Source organism: Poecile atricapillus, chromosome Z (genome assembly GCF_030490865.1).
Source record: "Poecile atricapillus isolate bPoeAtr1 chromosome Z, bPoeAtr1.hap1, whole genome shotgun sequence".
Classification (NCBI taxonomy): Eukaryota; Metazoa; Chordata; class Aves; order Passeriformes; family Paridae; genus Poecile; species Poecile atricapillus.
Genome location: NC_081289.1, coordinates 1,065,472 through 1,092,084, shown reverse-complemented (window position 1 = coordinate 1,092,084; position 26,613 = coordinate 1,065,472). Strand labels below are relative to the sequence as shown.

The 26,613-nt window shown below is 47.9% G+C and overlaps 1 protein-coding gene across 2 annotated transcripts in view; it reads right to left on the bottom strand.

The window, feature by feature from the left end:
- AHCYL2 (adenosylhomocysteinase like 2) overlaps nucleotides 1–26,613 on the bottom strand; it is an 84,391-nt gene that overhangs the window by 25,938 nt on the left and 31,840 nt on the right. Inside the window, exons 1-3 of one of the 2 annotated variants that reach the window (XM_058864714.1) lie at nucleotides 11,089–11,243; nucleotides 9,238–9,346; nucleotides 98–241 (exon numbers count right to left, since the gene is read on the bottom strand). In XM_058864714.1, the coding sequence (XP_058720697.1) occupies nucleotides 98–241; nucleotides 9,238–9,346; nucleotides 11,089–11,142 (307 nt within the window). In that variant the 5' untranslated portion in view covers nucleotides 11,143–11,243. Of the gene's footprint in view, nucleotides 1–97; nucleotides 242–9,237; nucleotides 9,347–11,088; nucleotides 11,244–26,613 lie in introns of those variants that run through there. The other variant, XM_058864713.1, reaches the window with a different exon arrangement.

Genomic DNA, 26,613 nt, shown 5'->3' with positions numbered 1-26,613 from the left:
ACGGGGTGAGGAAGCCCACAGCACCCTGAGGCTCCCCAGGAGGGGATTTGGGAGAAGGAAGAGCCCCAGAGGAGCAGGAGGAAGGAGCCCCTCTTACCCTGCTCGGCGATCTCGATCTCGCGGCGCCCGAACTCGGCCTGTTTGATGTTCTTCACGCAGAAATCGCTGCTGCCCTTGGAGTTCTTCTGCTGCTTGTCCCGCGGGGAGGTCTCATCGTCGGAGCTGTCCGTGTAGGAGGCAGCTGCAGGGAGCAGAGGAGGTCAGGAACGGGATAAAACATCCCCAAAATCCCCATCACCCACAGGGAAAGGTGTGGATGGCCCACAGAGGGTGCCCATGGATGGTTTTCCAGCCCAACTCCTTCAGTTTCCAGCTGGGATTTCTCCTCCTCACAAGGATGAATTCCCCAGCTGGATTTACCTGGGATGAATTTTTAGTTCTCATCAACCTCTACTTCTACACCACAGCAGAGGTGATGGGATTGAGCACTGCCCGGTTCCCACACGGGTCATCTCCATGGCCTTCTCCCACCTCCCTTCCCAAAAGTTCTCATCGACCTCTCTTCCCAAAAGTTCTTCTGTCTCTCTTCCCAAAAGTTCTTCTGTCTCCCTTCCCAAAAGTTCTTCTGTCTCTCTTCCCAAAAGTTCTCCAACCTCTCTTCCCAAAAGTTCTTCTGTCTCTCTTCCCAAAAGTTCTTCTGTCTTTCTTCCCAAAAGTTCTTCTGTCTCTCTTCCCAAAAGATCTCCCACCTCTTTTTCCCAAAAGTTCTCCAACCTCTCTTCCCCAAAGTTCTCCTGCCTCTCTTCCCAAAATTCAGTCCCCCACATCTCCAAGACATCCCACAAAATGCCTGTTGAGGTTTAGAGCACTTCCAAACCCATTTCAGACCCTATTTCATCCCCAACAGTCTCGGGAAGGGTGTGAGTTGATGATGATCCCGTTTTTGTGGGATTCCTGATCCTTGGATTTGCTCCATTTTGGTCTTCCTCCGTAGTGACGGGAGGTTGGAGCTTGGGAGGCTCAGGTGGGATGGTTGGAAGGAGCTTCTCCATCGGGAGGATAACACAAGCCTGGCGTGGATTGGCCGGGGAGCTGCTGGTTCTCCATCCTTGGGGGATTTCGGGAATTGTTTGGAAGGCCGGGGATCACCGGATCCTGCCCTGAGCCCCATGGGACTGGATTAAGGTTCCCTTAAGAGAGGGTGTAGATGTGCTGAATTAATTCCAGGAGCTGTCAATAATTATCTTCTTTCCTTATCAGTGTCCTCCAAACTTTTGATTATGGAATTAGACCGTGGAAATAGAACACATTGAAGAGCCCCTTGTGGAGTTAGAAATCCCCTTTCCTGTTCATTGTGATTCTGAAAATCCCGTGTACTTAAATAAATAAAATCACATCAATTTCTGATCTGAGCTGTGATGGATTAACCAACACCTTGGATCAGCTGATCCACGTTTTCCTCTGGAATGTGCCCTTGCTGTGGGAAACCAAACCTCTTCCATCCTTCAGGACAGGCAGCAGCAGCCAGAGCAACGCAAGGAGCTCCAAATCCCAGCTCTTCTTTTCCTTCCAGGACCCAAGTGGCCATTCCCTCATTCCTCATGGAATTGTTCTGACCCAAGACCTTCCAGGACCCAAGTGGCCATTCCCACATTCCTCATGGAATTGTTCAAATCCAAGTCTTTCCAGGTGACCCTTCCAGGACCCAAGTGGCCATTCCCATATTCCTCATGGAATTGTTCTGCTCCAAGTCCTTCTTCTCCAGGTCACCCTTCCAGGACCCAAATGGCCATCCCAACATTCCTCATGGAATTGTTCTGATCCAAGTCCTTCCTCTCCAAGTGACCCTTCCAGGATCATTCCCTCATTCCTCATGGAATTGTTCTGCTCCAGGTCCTTCCTCTCCAGGTGACCCTTCCAGGACCCAAATGGCCATTCCCATATTCCTCATGGAATTGTTCTGCTCCAAGTCCTTCCTCTCTAGGTGACTCTTCCAGGATCATTCCCACATTCCTCATGGAATTGTTCTGCTCCAAGTCTTTCCAGGTGACCCTTTCAGGACCCAAATGGCCATTCCCATATTCCTCATGCAATTGTTCTGCTCCAAGTCCTTCCTCTCCAGGTGACCCTTCCAGGACCCAAGTGGCCCTTAACTCACTCCTCATGGAATTGTTCTGCTCCAAGTCTTGCCAGGTGACCCTTCCAGGACCCAAATGGCCATTCTCATATTCCTCATGGAATTGTTCTGATCCAAGTCCTTCTTCTCCAGGTGACCCTTCCAGGACCCAAATGGCCATCCCAACATTCCTCATGGAATTGTTCTGCTCCAAGTCCTTCTTCTCCAAGTGACCCTTCCAGGATCATTCCCTCATTCCTCATGGAATTGTTCTGCTCCAAGTCCTTCTTCTCCAGGTGACCCTTCCAGGACCCAAATGGCCATTCCCATATTCATCATGGAATTTTTCTGCTCCAAATTTTTCCTCTCCAGGTGACCCTTCCAGGACTATTCCCACATTCCTCATGGAATTGTTCTGCTCCAAGTCCTTCTTCTCCAGGTGACCCTTCCAGGACCATTCCCTCATTCCTCATGGAATTGTTCTGCTCCAAGTCTTTCCAGGTGACCCTTCCAGGACCCAAATGGCCATTCCCACATTCATCATGGAATTGTTCTGCTCCAAGTCCTTCCTCTCCAGGTGACCCTTCCAGGACCATTTCCTAATTCCTCATGGAATTGTTCTGATCCAAGTCCTTCCTCTCCAGGTGACCCTTCCAGGACCATTTCCTAATTCCTCATGGAATTGTTCTGATCCAGGTCCTTCCTCTCCAGGTGACCCTTCCAGGACCATTCCCTCACTCCTCATGGAATTGTTCTGCTCCAAGTCCTTCCTTTCCATGTGACCCTTCCAGGACCCAAATGGCCATTCCCATATTTATCATGGAATTGTTCTGCTCCAAGTCCTTCCTCTCCAAGTGACCCTTCCAGGACCATTCCCACATTCCTCATGGAATTGTTCTGCTCCAAGTCCTTCCTTTCCAGGTGACCCTTCCAGGACCCAAGTGGCCCTTAACTCACTCCTCATGGAATTGTTCTGCTCCAAGTCTTGCCAGGTGACCCTTCCAGGACCCAAATGGCCATTCCCATATTCATCATGGAATTGTTCTGCTCCAAGTCCTTCCTCTCCAGGTGACTCTTCCAGGACCCAAATGGCCATTCCCACATTCCTCATGGAATTGTTCAAATCCAAGTCCTTCTTCTCCAAGTGACCCTTCCAGGATCATTCCCTCATTCCTCATGGAATTGTTCTGCTCCAAGTCCTTCCTTTCCAGGTGACCCTTCCAGGACCCAAATGGCCATTCCCATATTCATCATGGAATTGTTCTGCTCCAAGTCCTTCCTCTCCAGGTGACCCTTCCAGGACCCAAGTGGCCCTTAACTCACTCCTCATGGAATTGTTCTGCTCCAAGTCTTGCCAGGTGACCCTTCCAGGACCCAAATGGCCATTCCCTCATTCCTCATGGAATAGTTCTGCTCCAAGTCCTTCCTTTCCAGGTGACCCTTCCAGGACCCAAGTGGCCATTCCCACATTCCTCATGGAATTGTTCTGATCCAAGTCCTTCCTCTCCAGGTGACCCTTCCAGGACCCAAATGGCCATTCCCTCATTCCTCATGGAATTGTTCTGCTCCAAGTTTTTCCTCTCCACGTGACTCTTCCAGGACCATTCCCACATTCCTCATGGAATTGTTCTGATCCAAGTCCTTCCTCTCCAGGTGACCCTTCCAGGACCCAAATGGCCATTCCCACATTCCTCATGGAATTGTTCTGCTCCAAGTCCTTCCTCTCCAGGTGACCCTTCCAGGACCATTCCCTCACTCCTCATGGAATTGCTCTGCTCCAAGTCCTTCCTTTCCAGGTGACCCTTCCAGGACCCAAATGGCCATTCCCATATTCATCATGGAATTGTTCTGCTCCAAGTCCTTCCTCTCCAGGTGACCCTTCCAGGACCATTTCCTAATTCCTCATGGAATTGTTCTGCTCCAAGTCCTTCCTCTCCAAGTGACCTTTCCAGGATCATTTCCTCATTCCTCGTGGAATTGTTCTGCTCCAAGTCTTTCCAGGTGACCCTTCCAGGACCCAAATGGCCATTCCCATATTCCTCATGGAATTGTTCTGCTCCAAATCCTTCTTCTCCAGGTGACCCTTCCAGGACCCACATGGCCATCCCAACATTCCTCATGGAATTGTTCTGCTCCAAGTCCTTCCTCTCCAAGTGACCCTTCCAGGATCATTCCCTCATTCCTCATGGAATTGTTCTGCTCCAAGTCTTTCCAGGTGACCGTTCCAGGACCCAAATGGCCATTCCCTCATTCCTCATGGAATTGTTCTGCTCCAAGTCTTTCCAGGTGACCGTTCCAGGACCCAAATGGCCATTCCCTCATTCCTCATGGAATTGTTCTGCTCCAAGTTTTTCCTCTCCACGTGACTCTTCCAGGACCATTCCCACATTCCTCATGGAATTGTTCTGATCCAAGTCCTTCCTCTCCAGGTGACCCTTCCAGGACCCAAGTGGCCCTTAACTCACTCCTCATGGAATTGTTCTGCTCCAAGTCTTGCCAGGTGACCCTTCCAGGACCCAAATGGCCATTCCCATATTCATCATGGAATTGTTCTGCTCCAAGTCCTTCCTCTCCAGGTGACTCTTCCAGGACTAATCCCACATTCCTCATGGAATTGTTCAGATCCAAGTCCTTCCTCTCCAGCCCATGAACAATTACTTGTTCCATCCCAGAGGAATTCCGTGGTGGAACAGCTCCATCCACGACAGCCCTGGTGGAGCTGGCTGATATTTTGGATCGCTGGGAATGATGGTTATGGATACTCCTTCCACATCCCCACCGGCCTCTGGAACCCACGGGTTCCAGCCAATGGTCACGATTCCCGGTTTCCAGCCCAAATCTCTGCCAGGGGAATGGGGCAGCAGGAAGGGTGGGAGGGCCACACTCCCGGAGAGCCGCGGCATTCCAGCGGCATCCCGGCCTCCAGTGGGGACAGATTCCAACATCCCCTTCATTTATTCCAAGTAAATCAAACAATCTTCTACCCCGATCGGCTCCAGCGACATTTCCACCCCCAAAAAACCCCAAAAAAGGAGCTAAACTGGCCATGGGGTTGTGTTTCCTGCAGGACCCAAAGAGCTCCACACTTTCCCTCCTGGCTCGCGGGAAACGTTTCAAGATTCCAAGGAAAGATTCCCCAGAGCCGCCCGGTTCCCGATCCCAGGGAATTAGGAGGGAATTAGGAGGGAATTAGGCACTGCTGGGATTTCTCCCCATCCTCGGCAGTGGGTGAAGGGCGAGTCCCACCCTGCCAGAACCCCCTGAGGGCAGCGGGGCTCCCGCTCCATTCCCAATCCCGCAGCAGATCCTGAGGGACCAGGAGCTCGGATTAACCACATGGGGCACCTTATATAAAACCAAACTCTATATCAAGGGCTCCAGGAGGAAGGATTAATTACTTGGAGGAGGAGGATTAGCTCCTTGAAGAGAGTTAATCTGTGTAGAGGTTGCTTTAAAACCAGGGAGTTTTGGTTCTGGGAGTTAAAAGTAATTTTTTTGAACAACAACAAAAAAAACCTGCCTGGAGTCGCCTGATTTTCTTAGGCAGGAGGTTTTTTATTATTAAATAAATCTAAAATCTAGAAGTGTTTATATAATTATGATAATTAAACGAATGCTGTTAATTAATATAACAGCAAACTAAATCTCTAAAGGTCAATTTTTCTTTTTTCATTTCTGCAAAATGAAAAGAACAGAATGAAATGAAAGGACTCCTGTCATTAATGGATGGGACAGTTTCCTAAAAATTTTCTCTGAATTTGATTAATGAGAACTTTCCTCCCTGAGCTTGGAATTCTGTGAGCCATGGAAAATTGAAACATAAATTGGAATATTTGCCCACAGCAGGGGTGGCACTGGGTGGGCTTTGAGGTCCCTTCCCACCCAAACCATTCCAGAATTCCATAATTTCTGTTATCAGTGTATCACTTGCAGATTATTGGGTTCCATGATCCACGTGGGTCTTTTCCAGCTCAGGATATTCCACAATTCCATGGTTTCCAAGAGAATGACACGAAAGCAGCAGGAGCAGGTCTCATGAGACCTCCACCCATGTCCTGCCCCAGCAAAGCCCGGGTCAGGGCCTAAACTCAGCCAAGTCTGGCTTTGCTGAGATTTGAGCTGCCTAAACTGGCATCACTAAGGGCAAAAAAGGCCCCAAATAAGGACAAAACGGGTTTATTTCCTGTAAAACCTTCCAAAAAACACAAAACAGCAGCAGGATGAAGTCAGACACTTTGAATTCCAGATATTCCTGTCCTAATTCCACTCCCAGAACGTGGCCATGGTGGGAAACAACACTGAGCACTTGGGTTATCCAGGCTGGGCTGACCTAAAAAAATCCCTCTATCGCTTATCCATCCCTTATCCATCCATCCATCCATCCATCCCTTATCTATCCCTTATCCATCCCTAATCCATCCCTTATCTATCCCTTATCCCTCCATCCATCCATCCATCCATCCATCCATCCATCCATCCATCCATCCATCCATCATCCATCCATCATCCATCCATCCATCATCCATCCATCCATCATCCATCCATCCATCATCCATCCATCCATCCATCCATCCATCATCCATCCATCCATCATCCATCCATCCATCCATCCATCCATCCATCCATCCATCATCCATCCATCATCCATCCATCATCCATCCATCCATCCATCATCCATCCATCATCCATCCATCCATCCATCCATCCATCCATCATCCATCCATCCATCATCCATCCATCCATCCATCCATCCATCCATCATCCATCCATCCATCATCCATCCATCATCCATCCATCCATCCATCCATCCATCCATCCATCCATCCATCATCCATCCATCATCCATCATCCATCCATCATCCATCCATCCATCATCCATCCATCCATCCATCATCCATCCATCATCCATCATCCATCCATCCATCATCCATCCATCCATCCATCATCCATCATCCATCATCCATCCATCCATCATCCATCCATCCATCCATCATCCATCATCCATCCATCCATCATCCATCCATCATCCATCCATCATCCATCATCCATCCATCCATCCATCATCCATCATCCATCCATCCATCCATCCATCATCCATCCAACCATCCATCCATCCATCATCCATCCATCCATCCATCATCCATCCATCATCCATCCATCCATCCATCATCCATCCATCCATCATCCATCCATCATCCATCATCCATCCATCATCCATCCATCCATCCATCCATCATCCATCCATCATCCATCCATCCATCCATCATCCATCCATCCATCCATCCATCCATCCATCCATCCATCCATCCATCCATCCATCATCCATCCATCATCCATCCATCATCCATCCATCCATCATCCATCCATCCATCCATCATCCATCCATCCATCATCCATCCATCCATCCATCATCCATCATCCATCATCCATCCATCCATCCTCCATCCATCCATCCATCATCCATCCATCCATCCATCCATCCATCATCCATCATCCATCCATCCATCCATCCATCCATCCATCATCCATCCATCCATCCATCCATCCATCCATCATCCATCCATCCATCCATCCATCCATCCATCATCCATCCATCCATCATCCATCCATCCATCATCCATCCATCCATCCATCCATCATCCATCCATCCATCCATCCATCCATCCATCCAGCCATCCATCATCCATCCATCCATCCATCATCCATCCATGCATCATCCATCCATCATCCATCCATCCATCATCCATCCATCATCCATCCATCCATCCATCCTCCATCCAGGTGCTGCCAGAACTGAAGTCTCCATCAGGAATATGTCTTGCTCCTTTCATTAGCAGGAAATAGAACATTTCCACGAGATAATTAACTTCAATTCTGATGTTAATTGCAAGGAGATGAGGAGAATTCCCCAAAGTTGCTCCAAATCCTTCCAGCTGTGACTCGGGAATGAACACAGTGACATCAGCCAGGCTAAGGAAACCCAGAGCCTGCAAAAATAGTCCCAAAATATTCCCAGGTGCTCAGGGATTGGATGGGGTTGTGGATTCCAAACAGAGCCTGGGCTGATGTCCCTCTGCAGAGAACATGGCATGAGCATTCCTGAATTTCTCCTTTTCCCATGGGAATGCTTTCAGTGCCAGCAGGATGGGTCACCCAGGTTGACCCCAGCCTCTGGAAGAGACTTTGGAGGTCTGCCTGCAAAGCAGCACGAAGGAAGCAGCAAGCTGCGAGGTGGGAAAGGAGACGAGGATCAGTCGGCTTTCCCACAAAAACCAGGATGGAACCATGGGGGTCTGGTGTCCAGGATGAGATCAGAAGCTCCAGCAGCTCCAGCAGCTTAGTGACTCCTTAGCCAGGAGCTGGGTGACAAGATAACCACGGCTTTTCCACCTCTGCTCTTCCAAACCTGCTGAGGAATGCCAAGAGTTCCTCACAGCCCGGTCCTGTCCCAGCTCGTCTTCTGCACTGTGGGAATGAGTGAGGACACACCAAGGAGGGTCCCCACTTAGGAGGACTTCTGGCCACCAGCCATGAACCATCAGGAGCAGCTGGAACCGGAGTTTCCTGAGGTTTTCCAAACTTGCCAAAGCTCAATCAGAGCTCTCAGGCCAGGCTGGATGAGGCTTGGAGCAACCTGGACTGATGGAAGGTGTCCTTGACCACGGCAGGGGGTTGGAATGAGATGAGCTCTAAAGTCCCTGAAACCATCCAGATTCTCCCCAAATACACTGTGAGCTGCCAAGTATCCCAAAAATCCATCCAGCGAGATTCCAGCAGGAGAAACCCCTTCCAAGAGCCCTTCAAAGGTCCACAAAGACTCCAAGCTCACGGGCAACAAACCTAAAGTGGGATCCCTGTGGATTTTCTCAGGAACAGGAGGGAAGACGATGCTCAAACAGGAATAAAACATGGAAAATGGTTTTCCTGAGCCCAGGAGGAATAAGATGGGGAGGGAATTGAAGGGAAGGCAGCAGCAGCTGCACACCAGGGTTATAAGGAGAGAGCACCAGAATTGTTTAATTTTCCATCCAGCTACACAAGACAACAAGGAAAAAAGCAAAACCCTATTTCCATGCCTTCCCTCTGAGCCCAGAGCAGATGTGGCAGATCCCTGGACACACCTGAGCTGTAGCTGTCTGTTGAGGACTGCGAAATGGAGCGGGACAGCGAGCGGCGGCCGATCTTGCTCGGGCGCTTGTTGAACTCCTGCTTTTGGTCAGCAAACTGGATCTGTGGAAAGAAATCAGGGATTTTCTGTAAAAAACCCAGCAGATCAATCCCAAGAACCCACAGCCTCGAGCAGACACCGGCACCGATTCAGTCACAGCCTGGAGCACAAATCCTGTTATTTAATGGGAACAGGAAATGGTAAATTGCCCTTTTTGTTTAATTTCAGCCCTTCCAGCAAAGATTAGAGATGCTGCTCCAGGCTGTTGAATTTTGGGAGCAGAGATGCCTGGGGAACACAGGTTTTTAGGAGTACGCAACACGACGACACCGGATCAGGAACACCCACGGGAAGGGAAAATCCACAGCAAACTCAAGTTACAGCCAGGGCTGTGCCGGGATTAACGCCCCAATCCTGGCGGGACGGGGGCTTTGCACACACACCAGGGTTTATATTTCTCCTCTGAGGAATCCTGGCCTGAAATAACTTCCCTTTTTTGTCCTTTTTCCTCCATTAATTTAGAACAAATCCCTCCACAGCTGAGCAGCTCCATCAAAGGAGGAGGTTATTGGCGTGAAGCGGTGCTGGAGACACGCAGGGATTCTAACAAAGGGGGAATAATTTGGGTTAAATTCACATTTTCCTTTCTCACATCACCTCTCCAAGGACATCGAACACAACTTTTCGTACAACGCAATGATCTCGGTACGTCAGAGTTCTCTGAGCCCTCACACAACCAAAACCAAGTAAATGATGAAGCAAAAGAAGTCCTGGACCGAACCAGGCAGAATTAGAACCAGACTTTAAAATAAACCCTTTAAACCCTTTAAAAAAGGTTTAAACCCCTTAAACACTGCCACAAGCTGGGTTCAGCTTCAGCTGACAGAGCCAGGAGTGGAAGGAAGCACCAGGAAATCCGGGAAGGGGACAGGTCAAAGCTCGGATCTGCTTTTGGGTTGCGTCGACTGATGTCCTTTGGCTTTAATCCTTTAGGGAATAAACAGAGTGGGCAAAAAGGGAATTTCACAGAGTCCCAAAAGCGTTTGGGCTGGAAGGGACCTTTAGGATCATCCAGGTCCACCCCCTTCCATGGGACACCTTCCTCTATCCCAGGTTGTTCCAATCCCTGCCAAACCCACAACAGCCGCGTCCCAGACGGGCTGGGAAGATGGGAATGTTCCAGGTGAGGATGAAAAGAGAGATTTGGCGCCAGGCTGAGCTTGGTCAGCGCCCATCAAAACATCTCTGAAGGCAACAGCTCCAAGGAGAAGCTGTGGAGCCTTGGAAAGCTGCACTTCCTTGGATTTAGGAGCCCAAGCTGCTGTGCTCAACTTCCAGCAGGAACAAATGATTCCAGCTGGAAAACCTCACCTCACCTGCAGGTGCACAAGGGGTTAACGAGTGCTGGATGCAGGTGAGGTTTCACCTTTACATTCCAAATGAGCCACCGCTCGCTCCGACCTGGGGTTTCCATCACAAAGAGCCACCTTGAGCTACTTCTCCGTGCAAAAAAAGATCCCCTGATCCAAGGATTTCCTGGAAAACTTCCCCGCGCCGACCCCACCAACTCCTCCAGACAGAAGAACAACCCCAGAGCAACAAGTTTGCCTCACCACTTCATCACCCCCGAGAGAAAATGAGGAGAATCTCTCAGGAGATCGGCATTTTCTCCAACCAGGCGGCTCCAGGAATGAGAGATCGGGTGGAAACAGCAAGAAAAGGAGGAAGAAGAGAGAGGCGAGAGAAACAAACGCATTTTTGAGTAGAAAAAAACCATTATTACGGTCCCAAAGAGTGCCCTCACCTGGGCTTTCATCCCCGACTCCCCGTTGATGTTGTATTTCTTCTTGTTGGGCATGGCGGCCTCGCCGGCTGCCCCCGGGCGCGGCTGCCTCCGGAGCAGGGAATGCCCAATTTATACCCGCCAGCCCCATCCCGATCCCGCTGATCCTGCCCGCTCCGGTTTCACCGCAGGCGGAGGCGGCTGGGGCGGGAGGCGAAGGGAACCAGTTGGATTTCCAGACTCTTATTTTTTTTTTTTTTTTTAAATTTTTTTTTTTTTGGGGGGGTTGTTTTTTTGGCAGACCCCAGGACTTAATGAGGCGTCCCGACAAACAATTCCTGCCTGTGTTTTGTGTGGAATTACAGCGTTCCCTGACCTCCGGAGCTCCGCGGCAGTTTTGAACGTGGCCTGGCCGGTGTGTGCATAACAATGCCTTATTTATGTAACCAGAACATTTCCCTGCTCGCTATAATTAACTCGCTAATTAAGCTCCTTTAACTCGGGTCCTCCCCTTCTCCGCTCTCTCTCTTCCCCCCCTCCAATGTCAGATGATTGCGTTAACGGAGCCTCGTTAGAAGGAAATTAACTAATGAGCAACTAAAACAACGGGGGGTGTTTGTTGGATGGCAAAGTGGTTTTTAATTATTATTATTTTAATTATCCCGCTCCTCACTGAGTCCCCCACGGCGCCCAGGGCAGAGTTTGTCCTTGGAAGGGTGCAGGACTCCAACCTTCATCCCTGTGTTGTTCCAATCCTTTGGGAATTACGGAATCACGGAATGGTTTGGGTTGGGAAGGGCCTCAAATCCCATCCAGTTCCACCTCACACCTTCCCCTATCCCAGCTTGCTCCAACCTTGGACACTTGCAGGGATGGAGCAGCCACAGCTTCTCAGGGGATTTTATGGGAATTATCTCTGATAATACAAATTATCAGGGATAAAACTCCTTGGATAACAACAGCAGCCGCTAAACGAGAATTGAAATGATTGTCCTGCATGGGACAATCTCATTCCACAGCTTTTTAGGTGGGAAAGAGATGATCCAAGGAAGAAAAAAAGGGAAAAACGAGGGTGGTGAGGCACTGGCAGGGGTTTCTGTGGCCTTTGAGGTCTCCAACCCATCCCCATCCTGTGATTCCATTCTGTGATTCCAAGGAAAAGGGATTTGGGAAGCAGCAGGGCACCACCGATTGTCCTCAGCTCTGTTTCTGACTGAATATGGAATAAAAAGCTCCCCCAGCCCTGATTCCTTCTGTACACCGGATTTACATCGGATTTACATCGGATTTACACCGGATTTGATCTGATCCTGCTCCTCAACAGTTGTCCCGAGAATGGAAAATGTTGCCAGGGAAAATTCCTTCCAAGGGCTCCTCCAAAATGTTCCTTCCATGGCATTTTTTGTCTCCAAGGAATCCATTAAAAGAGTAAAAATTCCTGAGCTATATGAAAGCAAATCCTGGAACGGATGGGGGGGAAAAAAGGAAGGAAAACCCCCCAGAATTCCTGAGTTGTACAATGACTGAAAGATGTGAAAAATGGAAATATGAATTATTCCCAATGTGGAAATATCTCAGGGAACAGGAATCTGGGATCAGCATTGTTTTCATCACTTGACACTACAGCCCAAGTGGTGTTTTCCAGGTAAATTTTTCATTTTAAACATTATCCATGAACCTTTTCCTGGAAAATCCTAAGGGAGACACGACTTCAGCTCAGTGTAAATCAACTCAGAGCCTTTAAAGGGGGTAAAAAACTCATTTTATGGTAACACCGAAGCACAAACTCCTTTTCCAGCAAGTTTTCACACCAAGTTACTTAAATCCAAAGGCTCTTCCTGGGGAAAAAAAGCCTTTTTTTATCCTCAGCGAAGGTCGGGTCCGACACACTAAAATTAAGAATTAATATTCTATAAAAATGCTAAAATTAAAAGATTTTGCTTCATCTTCACCCCAGAGCTCAGGAATCTTCTGTAATTTCCGTGTGAATCTGGGACAATCAAATACAACCAGAACTACGCTCAAGCCCAGGAAATTGTTTTCTAGTGAGAACGTCTTTTAATTGATTCTTGGCCACAGATTTTATTTTTTTTTAGCGAACAAAGGGAGAAAACAAGAGTTTTATGTGGGATTAAACAGCACAAACTCTCCAGCATCGCTGCAGCTTCCAAATCCACCAGCAAAGAGCTTGGGAATTTAAATTTCTGCACAGAGTGAGTTAAAATCCATCATTTTATGGATGGAGAAGCAGGACAAGGTGGTGGCCTTGAACAACTGCCACTGCTTGGTGACAAACTTCCTGGGAAGTCTTTTCCCAGTGGAAAAATGTCTCATCCATCGATGATGGAGATAAAATTAATTTATCTTTGTTAAATAAAGGAGGGTGAAGATTGGTGGAGAAATGATTTTGTGCTGTGATGCTGGGGGGACCAGGATGATTGTCCTGATGTCCCAGTCCTGCTTCCCTCTCATCCCTATTCATGAAGGAAAAGTTGTTTTCCTGCAGAGCCGGAGCTGCCAAGGTGGATCTTTCATCTCCTGCTCCCGGTGACACCTGAGAGGTGATGGGGACACCGGTGTTGGCACGAGCCCGGCTCCTCCGGTGGGATCGGTGATTCCGAACCCTCTCCGTGCTGGGAATTGTTGGAGTCTGAAATACAGACTGTGTGCCCTTGTTTTTAATTTTTAGTTCTAAGATTCAAGAAAACACTGAATTTCATACAATATGAAACTCATGAGCATGTTTTCATAGTGATACATGAAAACAAATGATAAAGTTAGATAAGAAAAGTAGGTGTGTAGATTAGAAAGTTTCTTAAATCACTGGGTGAAAAAAATAGTTTAGAGAACAGGAGACAAGATGGAGGATTTAAGGTGTTGTCCCTTGTCCCTTCTTCTTTCTTCTTCATGTCCTTCTCCTGGAGGTTTTTGGGTAATAGTGAGTGATTGGATAGAAAATGTCACAGTGCATCACAGAGGTGATGGGTCATTGGGTCATTAAGAAAAATAATAGACGTGTCTATTGTTAATTGGATAAAAATAAGTATAAAGATAAAAGAGCTGCGTAGCTCGGGGCCATTTTGTGTATCAGACATGAAGTGTGCCACAAGGCCTTGTTTGTACCATCAGAAAAAAGAAATGTACCAGATTGCAAAGATTAACCTTGTAACCAGCCTGGAGAGACCTGTTAAGTTTTGTGAGGATCCTGCAATAAACACGAGAAACAAGATTCTAACGAGCTCGAGAGTTTACTTCGAATGATAAAGACTGAGATAAGTGGAACTCCCCACGAGGGAGGATCCCAGAAGAATTCAGCCCAGAGAAGGCTGAAAAACTAGAGAAAAGCTGTATCTACAGAGAATTCAGCCCAGAGAAGGCTGGGAGACTAAAGAAAAGTTGTATCCACAGAGAATTGAGCCCAAAGGAGGCAAAGAAAAGAGAGACAGAGGTAACAGGAATGAGCTCCAACCCTCAGCTTCACCTCTCCTCACCCATCTCCCGAGCCTGGATCATTCCAAGAGAGGATCATCATTCCAAGAGAGGATCATCATTCCAAGAGAGGGATTGTCCCTGCTCATTCCAGAGCTTTGCGTCCCTAAAATCAATGTGGGATCCTGGCTGAGCCAAACACTTCACCGGAGCTCAAAGTGTTCCAGATTCCGCCTCTCCAAAGGTCACACGGAGCTCGGCTCCAGGATTAGCAAACAGGTTTAACCCTTGTGTGGAAAACTCCCAGGGAATGTGCAGCTTAAAGCTGGATTTGGAAGGATGGGAATGAGGAGTCACCCACCTGGGCTAAAGCGCTTTTCCAAGGGGGTTGGGAATTCAAATTATTGATTCTTGAAGGCATCACCCCCGTGTTGGATCGTGGAGGGGTGGAATTATGGTTGGAAGGGACCTCAAAGCCCCTGCAGTGCCTCCCTGCCATGGCAGGGACACCTCCTGCTGTCCCAGGTGGCTCCAAACCCCAATGTCCAGCCTGGCCTTGGCCACTGCCAGGGATCCGGGGGCAACTGGCAGAGAATCCCTTGGAATTGGTGGGAGCAGGGAGGAGAAATCCTTCGAAGAAAAGAAAACAACAAACCCCCAACCCAGGCACTTCCAGTGGGGACAAAGAGAAGGACAAGGAAGAGAGAAATCTTCACCCTCAGCAGTGGGATGGGTCCCCTGGGCCACCCCAGCTCTGTCGGTCACAATCCCACAAAAAGCAGGAAAAAGAGGAAGTTGGTATTTCCACATTGCCTCAACTTGCAATGAACAGCTCAGGGGTGTTTCAGAATTTGGAAACGTGGGATCCCAGCAGCTGGAGATGGAAAATCCCTGCGGAGTCACCGCCTGCCAGGGCACCCCATCCTGAGCCAGCATCCCGCGGGATCGCACAGCTCCTCCCACAACCGCACACGGAGCCTTTCCCTGAGTGCTGAGGGTGTCCAGGAGGTTCAGGTGGGATTTCAGGGAAAATCTCTTCATGGAAAAGGCTCTCCAGCCCTGGAAAAGGCTGCCCAGGGAGGTTTGGAGTCCCCATCTCTGGAGGGATTTCAAAGCTGTGTGTGGATGTGGCACCTGGGGACACGGCCAGTGGTGGCCTTGGCAGTGCTGGGAATGGTTGGACTCCATGGGCTCAGAGGGATTTTCCAACCTCAGGGGTTCTGTGATTCCATCAAAGTCCCAAAATATGGGAGAACTCACATTTTAAACTGCTTTCCCATTTTAAACTGCTTTCCCAATTTTTAAATTATTATTATTATTATTATTATTATTATTATTATTATCATCATCATCATCATCATTATTATCATTATTATCATTATATTTTATTATTATTAGAAGTAGTAGTATATTTTACTATTTTGTTTTATTATTTTTTACTATTATTATTACTATTATTTTTACTATTTTATTATATTTTACTTTATTATTATTATAATATTATTATTATTATTATTATTATTATTATTTTATTTTATTTTGTTGTTTTTATTTTTTAATATTATTATTATTATTATCATCATCATTATTATCATTATTATCATTATTTTATTATTCTATTTTACTTTATTATTATTAGTAGTAGTAGTATATTTTACTATTTTGTTTTATTATTTTTTACTATTATTATTACTATTATTATTTACTATTTTATTCTATTTTACTTTATTATTATTTATTATTATTATTATTATTATTATTATTATTATTATTATTATTATTATCCACTACAAATAGAATTTTCCAATATTTGGTTAATAATAAGAGGTGGATGTAAAAAAACAGGGGCTCAGCAAGAACATTGAGATCTAAAAGACTCTTTAAAATAATGACCTTAAAGATAATGAGCAATTTAGAGCTCGGGCTAATTATTTCTTGAAATGTGGCTGCTCCCTCCCACGCTGACCCGAGGAACCACATAAAATGCAAATGAGCCGAGTTAAAATCCTGATTAAAAACGTCGCTGCAGGACATGACCCGGAGCCCTTTGGAGATGGATTTGATGCCACAGCAGCTTTAAACCATCCATGAAATCATAAAACCCCCACTGGAAAAGGAAATTACTAAAGCTGAAAGAATAATAAAAAAAAAAAAATCTGTTTAAATAAAGTTTTTTGTCGTTTGATCCCAGGAGCACAGAATCCGTAAGGGAAAAATTAAGAGAACCCCCAGGGAGAGGTTTTGTTTTTAAGGAAAATTCCACGTTTTTACAAAGAAAAAAAATCCACGCCTGAGACAATAAATGAAGTTGTGAACCACGCAAAGTTTGCCACTGATAACCCTAAAATGCAAAATTCATTCCTGATTGTTGATAAAAAGATGTTGAAATTTTAGCGAAGGCCGAAAGAATTGTGTCGCAAAAATAACGAGTGAGAGGCAGAATAAACTGGAATTTTACAATAAAATCCATAAAATTAAGAAGGCTGAAAGAGTTGTGTCACAAAAATAACGAGTGAGAGGCAGAATAAACTGGAATTTTACAATAAAATCCATAAAATTAAGAAGGTTGAAAGAGTTGTGTCACAAAAATAATGAGAGGCAGAATAAACTGGAATTTTACAATAAAATCCATAAAATTTAAGAAAGGGGTAGCAGGGAACATAAAGCTGGATGTAAAGGGGAATAACGATGCCTGAATCCAATGCATGGATAATACTTGTAAATAAAATCAAATTCCTTTGCAGGAGCACCAGAATTCCAACTTTTTTATCGCATTGATCCAAGTATTTTTAGAAGAACTTCAAGGAAGGACAACTTCAAATCCAGAAATTCGAGATGTGAGCAGAAATATAGGAAGAAATAACAAATATTGGTCCATTTTTGGGCCACGGGGACACACGGAGCCAATCCCAGACGTGGAATTCTGCCTTCCAAGCCCTGATTTTTGGAGCTATGTCATTTTATTTTTAGTTGCTTCGGGAATTCTTTCCACTGGAGAAGGAGGGAAAAGTGGATTTTAATATTTGGGATCCATTCTGAACTCTTTAACCACTCAAATGAGGAGCGTTTGTTGCCCTGGAGGGGAACTTTTAGAGGTTTTATTCCGACAGCAGAACGTAAATTGATGGTAAAAATTCAGCTGAAAAGATGGATCTGAGATGAAATTCCAAATCTCTTGGAACACACTGTGGATTCTCCCACTCCTCCTCCCCACCAGTCCCAAATTTCTATAAAAACTGGCTGTTCATATAATAAAAAAACAATAAAAATTGTTAATACAACGGATTTGGGGCGATTTGTCAGGATCATCCCCCGACACTCGGCTGTGATTAATGAGGCAATTCATGCTCGTTAATTTCCCACCTTAACGAGCCTCATTCCAGCTAAAATGCCGTGTCCTGAAGTTCCCACCAGGAATTCAGCTGGTTAAAGGGAGCAGGTCAGTAACTCACCATCCACTCGGGCAGCTGGAAGGCGCCGGCGCCGCCGTCCCACATCTCCAACGGCGAATTCCTCCGTGCTCACATCTGGGAATGCACTGGGAATGCACTGGGATGCACTGGGATGCACTGGGATGCACTGGGAATGCACTGGGATGCACTGGGATGCACCAGCCCAGCCCCACAGCTCACGGAGCCCTGAGATGTCCCAGCAGAGAGGTCCCTCAGGATCCGGCCTCGCGCTCAAGGCAGCGATGGGTTCCTCATTCCTGCTCCAAATCCCAAATCCGGGAAGGGCTCGGATCCAGCGCGTTTTTACAGCCCTGGTTTCCCACCGACCTCGGCTCTGCTCGGTGTTTGAGTCAGGAACAACCCGGCTGTGGCGTGGAGGACGTGTCCATCCATCACCTGCTGATGGTCCCAGCCCGGCGGCCCCAAAATTCCAACGTCTCCACGAATCCGGCTGCGATGTCCCCGGGATTTAGACCTGGAGGCTTCCAGCACTGAGGATTTCACTTGGAACCATCAAAATTCCTGCAGCCTCAACCCAAAGAAGGCAGGGACGCCTCAAATCCTGACCAAAGCTCAGCTCCAGCTCGATCCGGTTCGGAATGAACGCCACATTCCAAGGGGAATCCTTTTAAAGGATGGATCCAGTCCGGAATGAACTCCACGTTTCACGGGGAATGCTTTATCGCAATCCCAGGGATGGAGCGGCTGGAAGGGCTGCAGCTCCCTCTGCTGAGCAGAAAGCACAGCAAGGAACATTTGGAAAGGGATCTCCTGCACAATTCCACATCCAGGCTGGGATACAAACACAATCCTGCCCCTCTGTGGGATGAAGGCTTGGGCTGAGGTTTCATCTTAACTGAAATTCACTCAAAATTCCAAATTCCGTGAGCTTTTCCAGCCCCCTCTGGATTGTCATTGGCACCCTGGTGAAGGCGGGGCTGGGAGCATTCCTCCTTCTTCTCCCTCGGAATTCCTGTTCTCTGCTGGGAATTTCTGGAAGTTTGTAATATTTAGGGTGGTATTTTCCCACTGTTGGCAGTTCCCCTTTCCAGATGGGAAGAAGTTTCCGGTCCCTGCTGCCTTGAGGCCGTCCCATTCCCATCTCCAAGAACACCAAGTTTAATTTGTGCCAGGAAAAAGCGGAAGCGCGGGATTTGCACAGCACGGATATTCCCAGGGAGCTCTCGCTGTCCTTGCACACTGGGCATTCCTTCCTCCATGGAAAACATGGAATCACTGAGGTTGGAAAAGCCTTTGGAGATCATGGAGTCCAACCCAGCACTGCCAAGGCCACCACTGACCCTGTCCCCAAGCGCCACATCCACGTGGCTTTGAAATTCCTGTGGGAGTGGGGGATTCCAGCTGTGCCAGGGCTGGACAAACCTTTCCAGGAAGGAATTTTCCCAATATCCAACCTAAACCTTCTCTGGAACTTCTCCAGCGTCCTTCCCATGGGCTGCAGTTCTTCAGGAATGGCTCCAGCCTGGATCCCTTTTCCATGGGCTCAGTCCCTCAGGAATGGATCCCATTTTCCATGGGCTCAGTCCTTCAGGAACTGCTCCAGCCTGGATCCCTTTTCTATGGGCTCAGTCCTTCAGGAACTGCTCCAGCCTGGATCCCATTTTCCATGGGCTCAGTTCTTCAGGAATGGATCCCATTTTCCATGGGCTCAGTCCTTCAGGAACTGCTCCAGCCTGGATCCCATTTTCCATGGAGTCAATCCTTCAGGAATGGATCCCATTTTCCATGGAGTCAATCCTTCAGGAATGGATCCCATTTTCCATGGGCTCAGTTCTTCAGGAACTGCTCCATCCTGGATCCCTTTTCTATGGGCTCAGTCCTTCAGGAACTGCTCCAGCCTGGATCCCATTTTCCATGGGCTCAGTTCTTCAGGAATGGATCCCATTTTCCATGGGTTCAGTCCCTCAGGAACTTCTCCAGCCTGGATCCCTTTTCTATGGGCTCAGTCCCTCAGGAACTGCTCCAGCCTGGATCCCATTTTCCATGGGGTCAATCCTTCAGGAATGGATCCCATTTTCCATGGGCTCAGTCCTTCAGGAAATGCTCCTGCCTGGATCCCTTTTCCATGGGCTCAGTCCTTCAGGAATGGATCCCATTTTCCATGGGCTCAGTCCTTCAGGAATGCACCTTTTTCCATGGGCTCAGTCCTTCAAGAACTGCTCCAGCCTGGGGTCCCTGTGGGGTCGCAAATCCCACCTGGAATCTGCTCCAGCCTGGGCTCTTCTCTCCACGGATCCACAGTTCCTGCTGGGACCTTGCTCCAGCCGGAGCTTCCCATGGGATCACAGCCTCCCTCGGGCATCCCTGCTCACCCATGGACCTCCCTGGGCTGCTGGGCTCAGCTGCCTCTCCACGGGTTGGGAATCTCTGGGAATCTCTGGGAATCTCAGGGAATCTCAGCTCCTCACCGCTGGGGAGCTGCTGCTCTCACATCCTTCTCGTCCGCTCTCCTGTGTTTTGTTTTCCTCCTGCAGTTTATCCCAGAGGTTCTCCCACCATCCCTGATGGATCCAGCCCCAGCCAGTGGTGCGTCCAGCGTGGAGATTCTGGAAGCTTCTCACAGAAGCCACCCCTGGCCCCATGGCTGTGTCCAGTGCTGGGTGTCCCAGGGCAGGAGAGGGACCTGGAGCAAGCCCAGGACAGGACAACGCTGGTGGCCAAGGGAGGGGAGATCCCTTGGAAAAGCTGGGAATGCTCAGCCTGGAGCGAGGACATCTCAGCACAAGAGGACCTGGACAGTGCCAGCCCCTGAGGGGAGGGGAGGACAACGCCAGGATCTCCTCGGTGGTGACCCCTGAGTGGGCAGGCACAAACAGGAATGCAAGGAATTCCTGGTTTTCCTGGGAGGGTGACACTGCTCAGGCACAGGGACACCCCATGGAGGCTCCATCCTTGGAGAAATCCATCATGGAATCTGGTCCTGGCCAACCTGCTCCTGCTGGACTTGATCCCCTGAGACCTTCCTGGCAAGTTTGATCCAACAAAACATCCCAAGAAATTGAACCCCGAGCTGTTTCCATTTTCCACTGCAAACCTTTCAAGTTTGGGATAATCTCTCACATCAGGAATTTCAGCACGAGTTGTGTGCTCCCACCACTTCCCACCTGGGCCCTACAACCTTATTTTAGGGAAAAAATTAAAACCGAGACTAAAAAATGTTGATGATGAGTATTTAAGCTCCTTTGAAGTTTCAGATGAGATGAAGGTTTAGGTCAGAACGAGGAAATCGGGATTTTCCTCCTTCCCTACCACGAACACCGGAACAAAACCTCCCTGATGCTCCCCAACCTTTAACTCCCTGTGGATGGTGATTTCCAATATCCCTGACTCAAACCAATTTCACCAATTTTAACAATTTCCTGAATTAAAAAATTCAGGAAATACCAGCAGTGATCTGCTCAGAAAAGCTGCTCCCAATCCCGGCTCCGGGAAAGGGAGAATAATTAGGAATTATTGCTACTTTGATTAATAAATCACCTAAGGATGAGCTTCAGAGCAAAGAACATTTCAAAACCTCAGTAAATATAAAATTTCCAGTATCCAGAGGTTGAACGGGATTGAAGCATTAGGAATTACTTCCCAAACCCTCAAAAATAGAGGGATTGCCATCCTTGTCGAAGAGCTGGGCCCGATTCCGTGACAGATGGATGGGATCAGAGCCGGGCTGTTGGAAGAAGGAGGGAACGGGATGAATTCCAGCCCGGAGGCTGCAAGAGCCCCACGCAGGCACGAGGGGGAGCGAGAGCCTGCGGAAAAATCCTGACGGTTTCCATGGATGGAGGAAAACGGCAAAAACCAGAGAGGCTTTGAGGAGCATCCACGATTGGGCATTTGCCGGGATTTCTTCCGACTGTCCCGGTGTTCCCGAGCTCCACGTCCCCACCAAGGGTTCCAGCCACAGCTCCCCTGGGAGCTCTCCAGCTTCTCCCCTTCCCTTGAAATTCCAGCAAATTTCCAGAAATTTCCAGCAAGCTCACACTGGTGAGGCCCCACCTCAAATCCTGGAGCCCTCACAAGACCTGGAGAGGGCAGGGAATTGGAGCTGGGGTTGGAGCACCAGGAGAAAGGTCTGGAGAACTTTGGAGAAAGACATGGAATTGTATCACTGGTACAAGAATCAGAGATGGAAGTTTGAGAGAGAGCCGGGAGTTTTCTTCAGCCTTTGAGGAAGAACTAAAAAATGAATTAAACTAAAACTTTTGGGTTAAGCGTCCCTGGCTAATGAGGAGGAGGAGATTGTGGCCAGAAATGGTGAATTCCATGTTTGGAAAAAAACAACGGACACACAGAGCTCACCAAGTGTAGCTGAGCAGCCTGATCAGGTGGGAGGTGGAATTTCTGGTGGGAGGTGGAATTTCTGCTGGAAGCCCATGGAATCCTGGAATGGTTTGGGTGGGAAGGGGTCTCAAAGTCCACCCAGAGCCACCCCTGCCATGGTGAGGCCGGGTTGGACGGGGTTGGGAAGACGGAAAGTGTCACCAGACAGGCTTGAAGGTCCCACCCCAACCATTCCATGACTCCACAGTTCTCATCCCAGGGAACCTCTCCAAAACCCAAAATCTGATGAGAAAACCCTTCCCTGCTCCGACACCGACCCAGATTTGGGTGTTTGGGATGGAAAAGCCTCCCTGAGATCCCGTGCTCGCGGCGATGATGGACAACTCCCGTAAATTCCCGGTTCCCAACCTCTCCCTGAGCTGCTCGGTGTCCCCACGGCCAGAGGGAAGGGGCTGGCTCCAGCTCCCAGCATTCCAGAGCCATCCCAGGGCTGGGAACGCCACTCCCAGCTGGCAGCAGGGGAGGGAAAAGGGAGTTAATGAGCAGAGCTTTAATCAGTGGAGCTTGGTGTAATGAGGAACGGAGCCTCTGGAACAGGGAATGACAGCCCAGCGCTCCCTGAGCTCCTCTTTCCCATGGGAATGAAGTTCTGGGGTCTTGGAGGGGAAGGAAAAAACCCTTCAAATCCAAGATTAAGGATTGAGGACGCAAATCCAGCTTTTCCCCTGGGTTTGTCACCGTTCAGGAACACCGGAGCAGAGGAGATCCAAGGGAAGGGTCAGAACAGCTGGAATACGGAGAAGAAACCCCATTAACCCCATTAACATTGCTCATAAATTTGCACAAAGTCAGGCTTTGTTAAGCCAGGTTTAATTCCAGTGCGTGGTGGATAAAAACAAACCCACCCAGAATTCCAAGGGTTCATTTCCAGTTCATTCCAAGGGTTCAGCCAGGAGTTCTCAGAGCACTTTTTCCAGGCAAATCCTGGAAAAATTCCTCACCAGTTTTACTCCAATCCCCACCCCAGCTCCAGAGGCTTCCCCAGCCCCGAATCCCTGAGATTTCCATGGATGTTCCCAGCTGAGGGATGTGAGGGTTTTGCTTTCTCGGGTTCAAAACTCCAAACTGGAACAACCTCAACCTTTCTTATCCTCAGTGAGTCCCCACTCCATCATCCCCCAGCTTCTTTTGGATATTAAACCCCAAATTTCTGAAGTTTCACCCCCCTGACATGGAGTCCCAGGATTCCAACCTTTCCTTGGACATTCCAGGGATCCAGGGGCTGCTCTGGGAATTCCAATCCAGCCAGGAATTCCTTCCCCAGCTCCCATCCATCCCTGCCCTCTGGCAGTGGGATCCATTCCCTGTGTCCTGTCCCTCCATCCGTTCTAATCAGGACTACTCTGAAATGTACCCTCTGCTTTAAAGTTTATTTTTGTATTTTAAACCAATTTCAGTCAGGACTGGATCCTTCCCATTCCTTATGACTTAAACAAATCCCTGTTTTTAAGATCCCAATCACTCGGTGCTTGCAGAAATTACAAATAATTCCAATTATCTCCCCCTTCCTGAGCTGAAGCAAAGCTCAAACTAAGATGATTTTTTTTCACACGGGGAAACTCTTCTTGCCATTAAGGACAAAATATTCCAGCATGGGAATCAGCCCTGGGAATGAATAATGGAATTTTACAGATCCTCATGACTTTACACCAAGAGGAAAAGGACGGAGCAGGGATAAAACATGAATATAAACTCGGTTATTAATATGGAATTATCGAGAGGGAATAAAACAAAGCACAAAGAGGGAGGGCAGGAATTACTGGAAATCCAGCGCTCGCTTCCCTGTGTTTTCCCCAGGTTAATTCCCGAGCGGAACGGAGTCCGACAAGCGCAATTAAGAGCCGTTAATTTGGGCATTTTAATCAGCATCCAGAGGCTGTGCCAGGCCCTGGGAGAGCCATGGAAAAGCTGGGCCCTGCTGTGAATGTTCATTTTCCTTGAGCACCTCCCTGCTCTGAGGGATTCCCAAAGTCAGGAATGTTCCATTTGGTTTCCTCCTCTCGTTATCCCAAGCGAGCACCGCTGATTCCCAAATCCATCGAAAACTGAGTTTCCTTGACCGTCTCAAAACAGGATTTTGGGAAAAGGTGAATTATTTGAATATTTAGATTTATTTTAAAATACCTGGATTGCTCTGGAAGACAAATCTGCCCCAGCTTTCACCCAAATTTGGAGAGATTTTTCATTGGAATCCAAAAATCCTGGAATGGTTTTCCCAAGTTCATCCCATCCCCTATCCCAGGGTGCTCCAAACCCATTCCAGCCTGGCCTTGGGCATTTCCAGGGATGGAAAATCCACAGCCTCTCTCCTTTTTGAGACAGCTGGATTGCTCTGGGAAAGGAACCCTGCAGTGCATTCCCATAAATTTATAGGGATTTATAGGGATTTTCCTCCTCTCGTTATCCCAAGTGAGCGCCGTTATCCGCTGAGCATCGGTGATTCCCAAATCCATCAAAAACTGAGTTTCCTTGACCATCTCAAAACAGGATTTTGGGAATTATTTGAATATTTAGATTTATTTTAAAATAGCTGGATTGCTCTGGAAGACAAATCTGCCCCAGCTTTCACCCAAATTTGGAGAGATTTTCCATTTGGAACCCGAAAATCCTGGTTTGGGTGGGAAGGGACCAAAGCTCATCCCATCCCCTATCCCAGGGTGCTCCAAACCCATTCCAGCCTGGCCTTGGGCATTTCCAGGGACGGAAAATCCACAGCCTCTCTCCTTTTTGAGACAGCTGGATTGCTCTGGGAAAGGAACCCTGCAGTGCATTCCCATAAATTTATAGGGATTTTCCATCCCAATTCCTTGTTCCCTTTCCCATCTGTGGCAGCAAAATCTGGGATTTATTCCCATTCCGACCTCCTCTCCTGCCGAGTCGGGAAAACACGGAGCAACCCACGCTTATTTTAACCAAACCCAAGCAGGGACAAACTGAAACCCGAGGAATTGATCCTTGGAATTATCCGGGAGCCATCCCGGAGAGCTCTGGGAAGCTCCAACGGGATTAATAAACACAGCCTGATAAGGCCAAAAGGAATGAGAGGAGCAGGTGAATCAATTAAGGTTTTTTTTTTTTCATGGGTATTAAAAGATCAAGGAGGACGTTAAAATCCGTGTGAGAGCCTTAAAATGAGACTAATGAGGGATTACTAACGAGCCTCCCTCTGGAAGCTCTGACAGCTCCGAAGGAAAAGCTGCATTATTCCCTCCCACGCCCGGGAATGGGATCCACGGGGGTGACAGGAACGTGGAACACGTGAAATTGGCTGTTTATGGATTGAGGGTTCCAAAAGAGGCACTGAATTCTTGGAATTTTGGGATTATTCCAGGCAGAATCTGTTCCCAGCTTTGCAGCCCACCGAAAGCTCCGAGCAGGAATTTCAGGGGTGAATAATAATGACTCTGCAGCCGGAGTTTCCAGCAGTACTTGGTGTCCTTTTCCAGCTTTCCCGGATCCCGTGGTCCCACTCCAATCTGGTTTCCTCCCATCTGCTCTGCTCACACATCCCCCCTCTTTGGGTACTAATACCCAATAATTAGGGGAAAATAAAAATCACTCTGAAAACCAAGCAGGTGCTCCATGTTCAGTTCTTCACAAAAAAAAAAAAAATCACTGCTCAAAGCTAAATTCAGCCTTTTTTCCACTGTAACACACCGAACTTCCCATGATTTCCTTGCTTTTATGGAAAAGATGCTAAAAATCTACATTTTTGGGCGGATTTTGGGATGAAAACGGCCAAAAAGTGCTGATGCCACCACCTCAAAGCCCTCCAGGAAAACTCCAGGTTAAAAGTTCCCAGCTCCTCCAGTCTGCCCAGTGAAGAATTTTTGGGTGTTCCCGATTTGATTTAGTCAAAATTAAACCAAAATCAGAATTTGCTGACCAGGCTGGTCCTGAACATCTCAGGGGGGGCGGAGAGGAAACCTTGAGATCCCTGAGGAGTTCTGGGAGACAACCCCAGCCCCCGCTGGAATGTGCAGGGTTTATAAAAAGCAGGGATTGGGAACAGCACACACGAAATGGGAATAATTAACACGCATTAATTAACACGGCATTAGTCACATTCTGCTGGAGAAGGGGACGGTAGCCGGAATATCTTGGAAAAATCCAACCCAGCTGCTGTTTTATCTGGGAATCGTCTGGGTTCTTGTCTTTAAAAAGAAATTGGTTTTATGGGTTTGTGTCTTGCCCAAACCTGAGTTATTTGTGGGCTTTTAGGAGTCAGGGATTTGTCATCCATGGAATGGGTGACTCAGGATCATGGAATAATTCAAAGGATTTGCTTGGGATAAACGGGGATGGG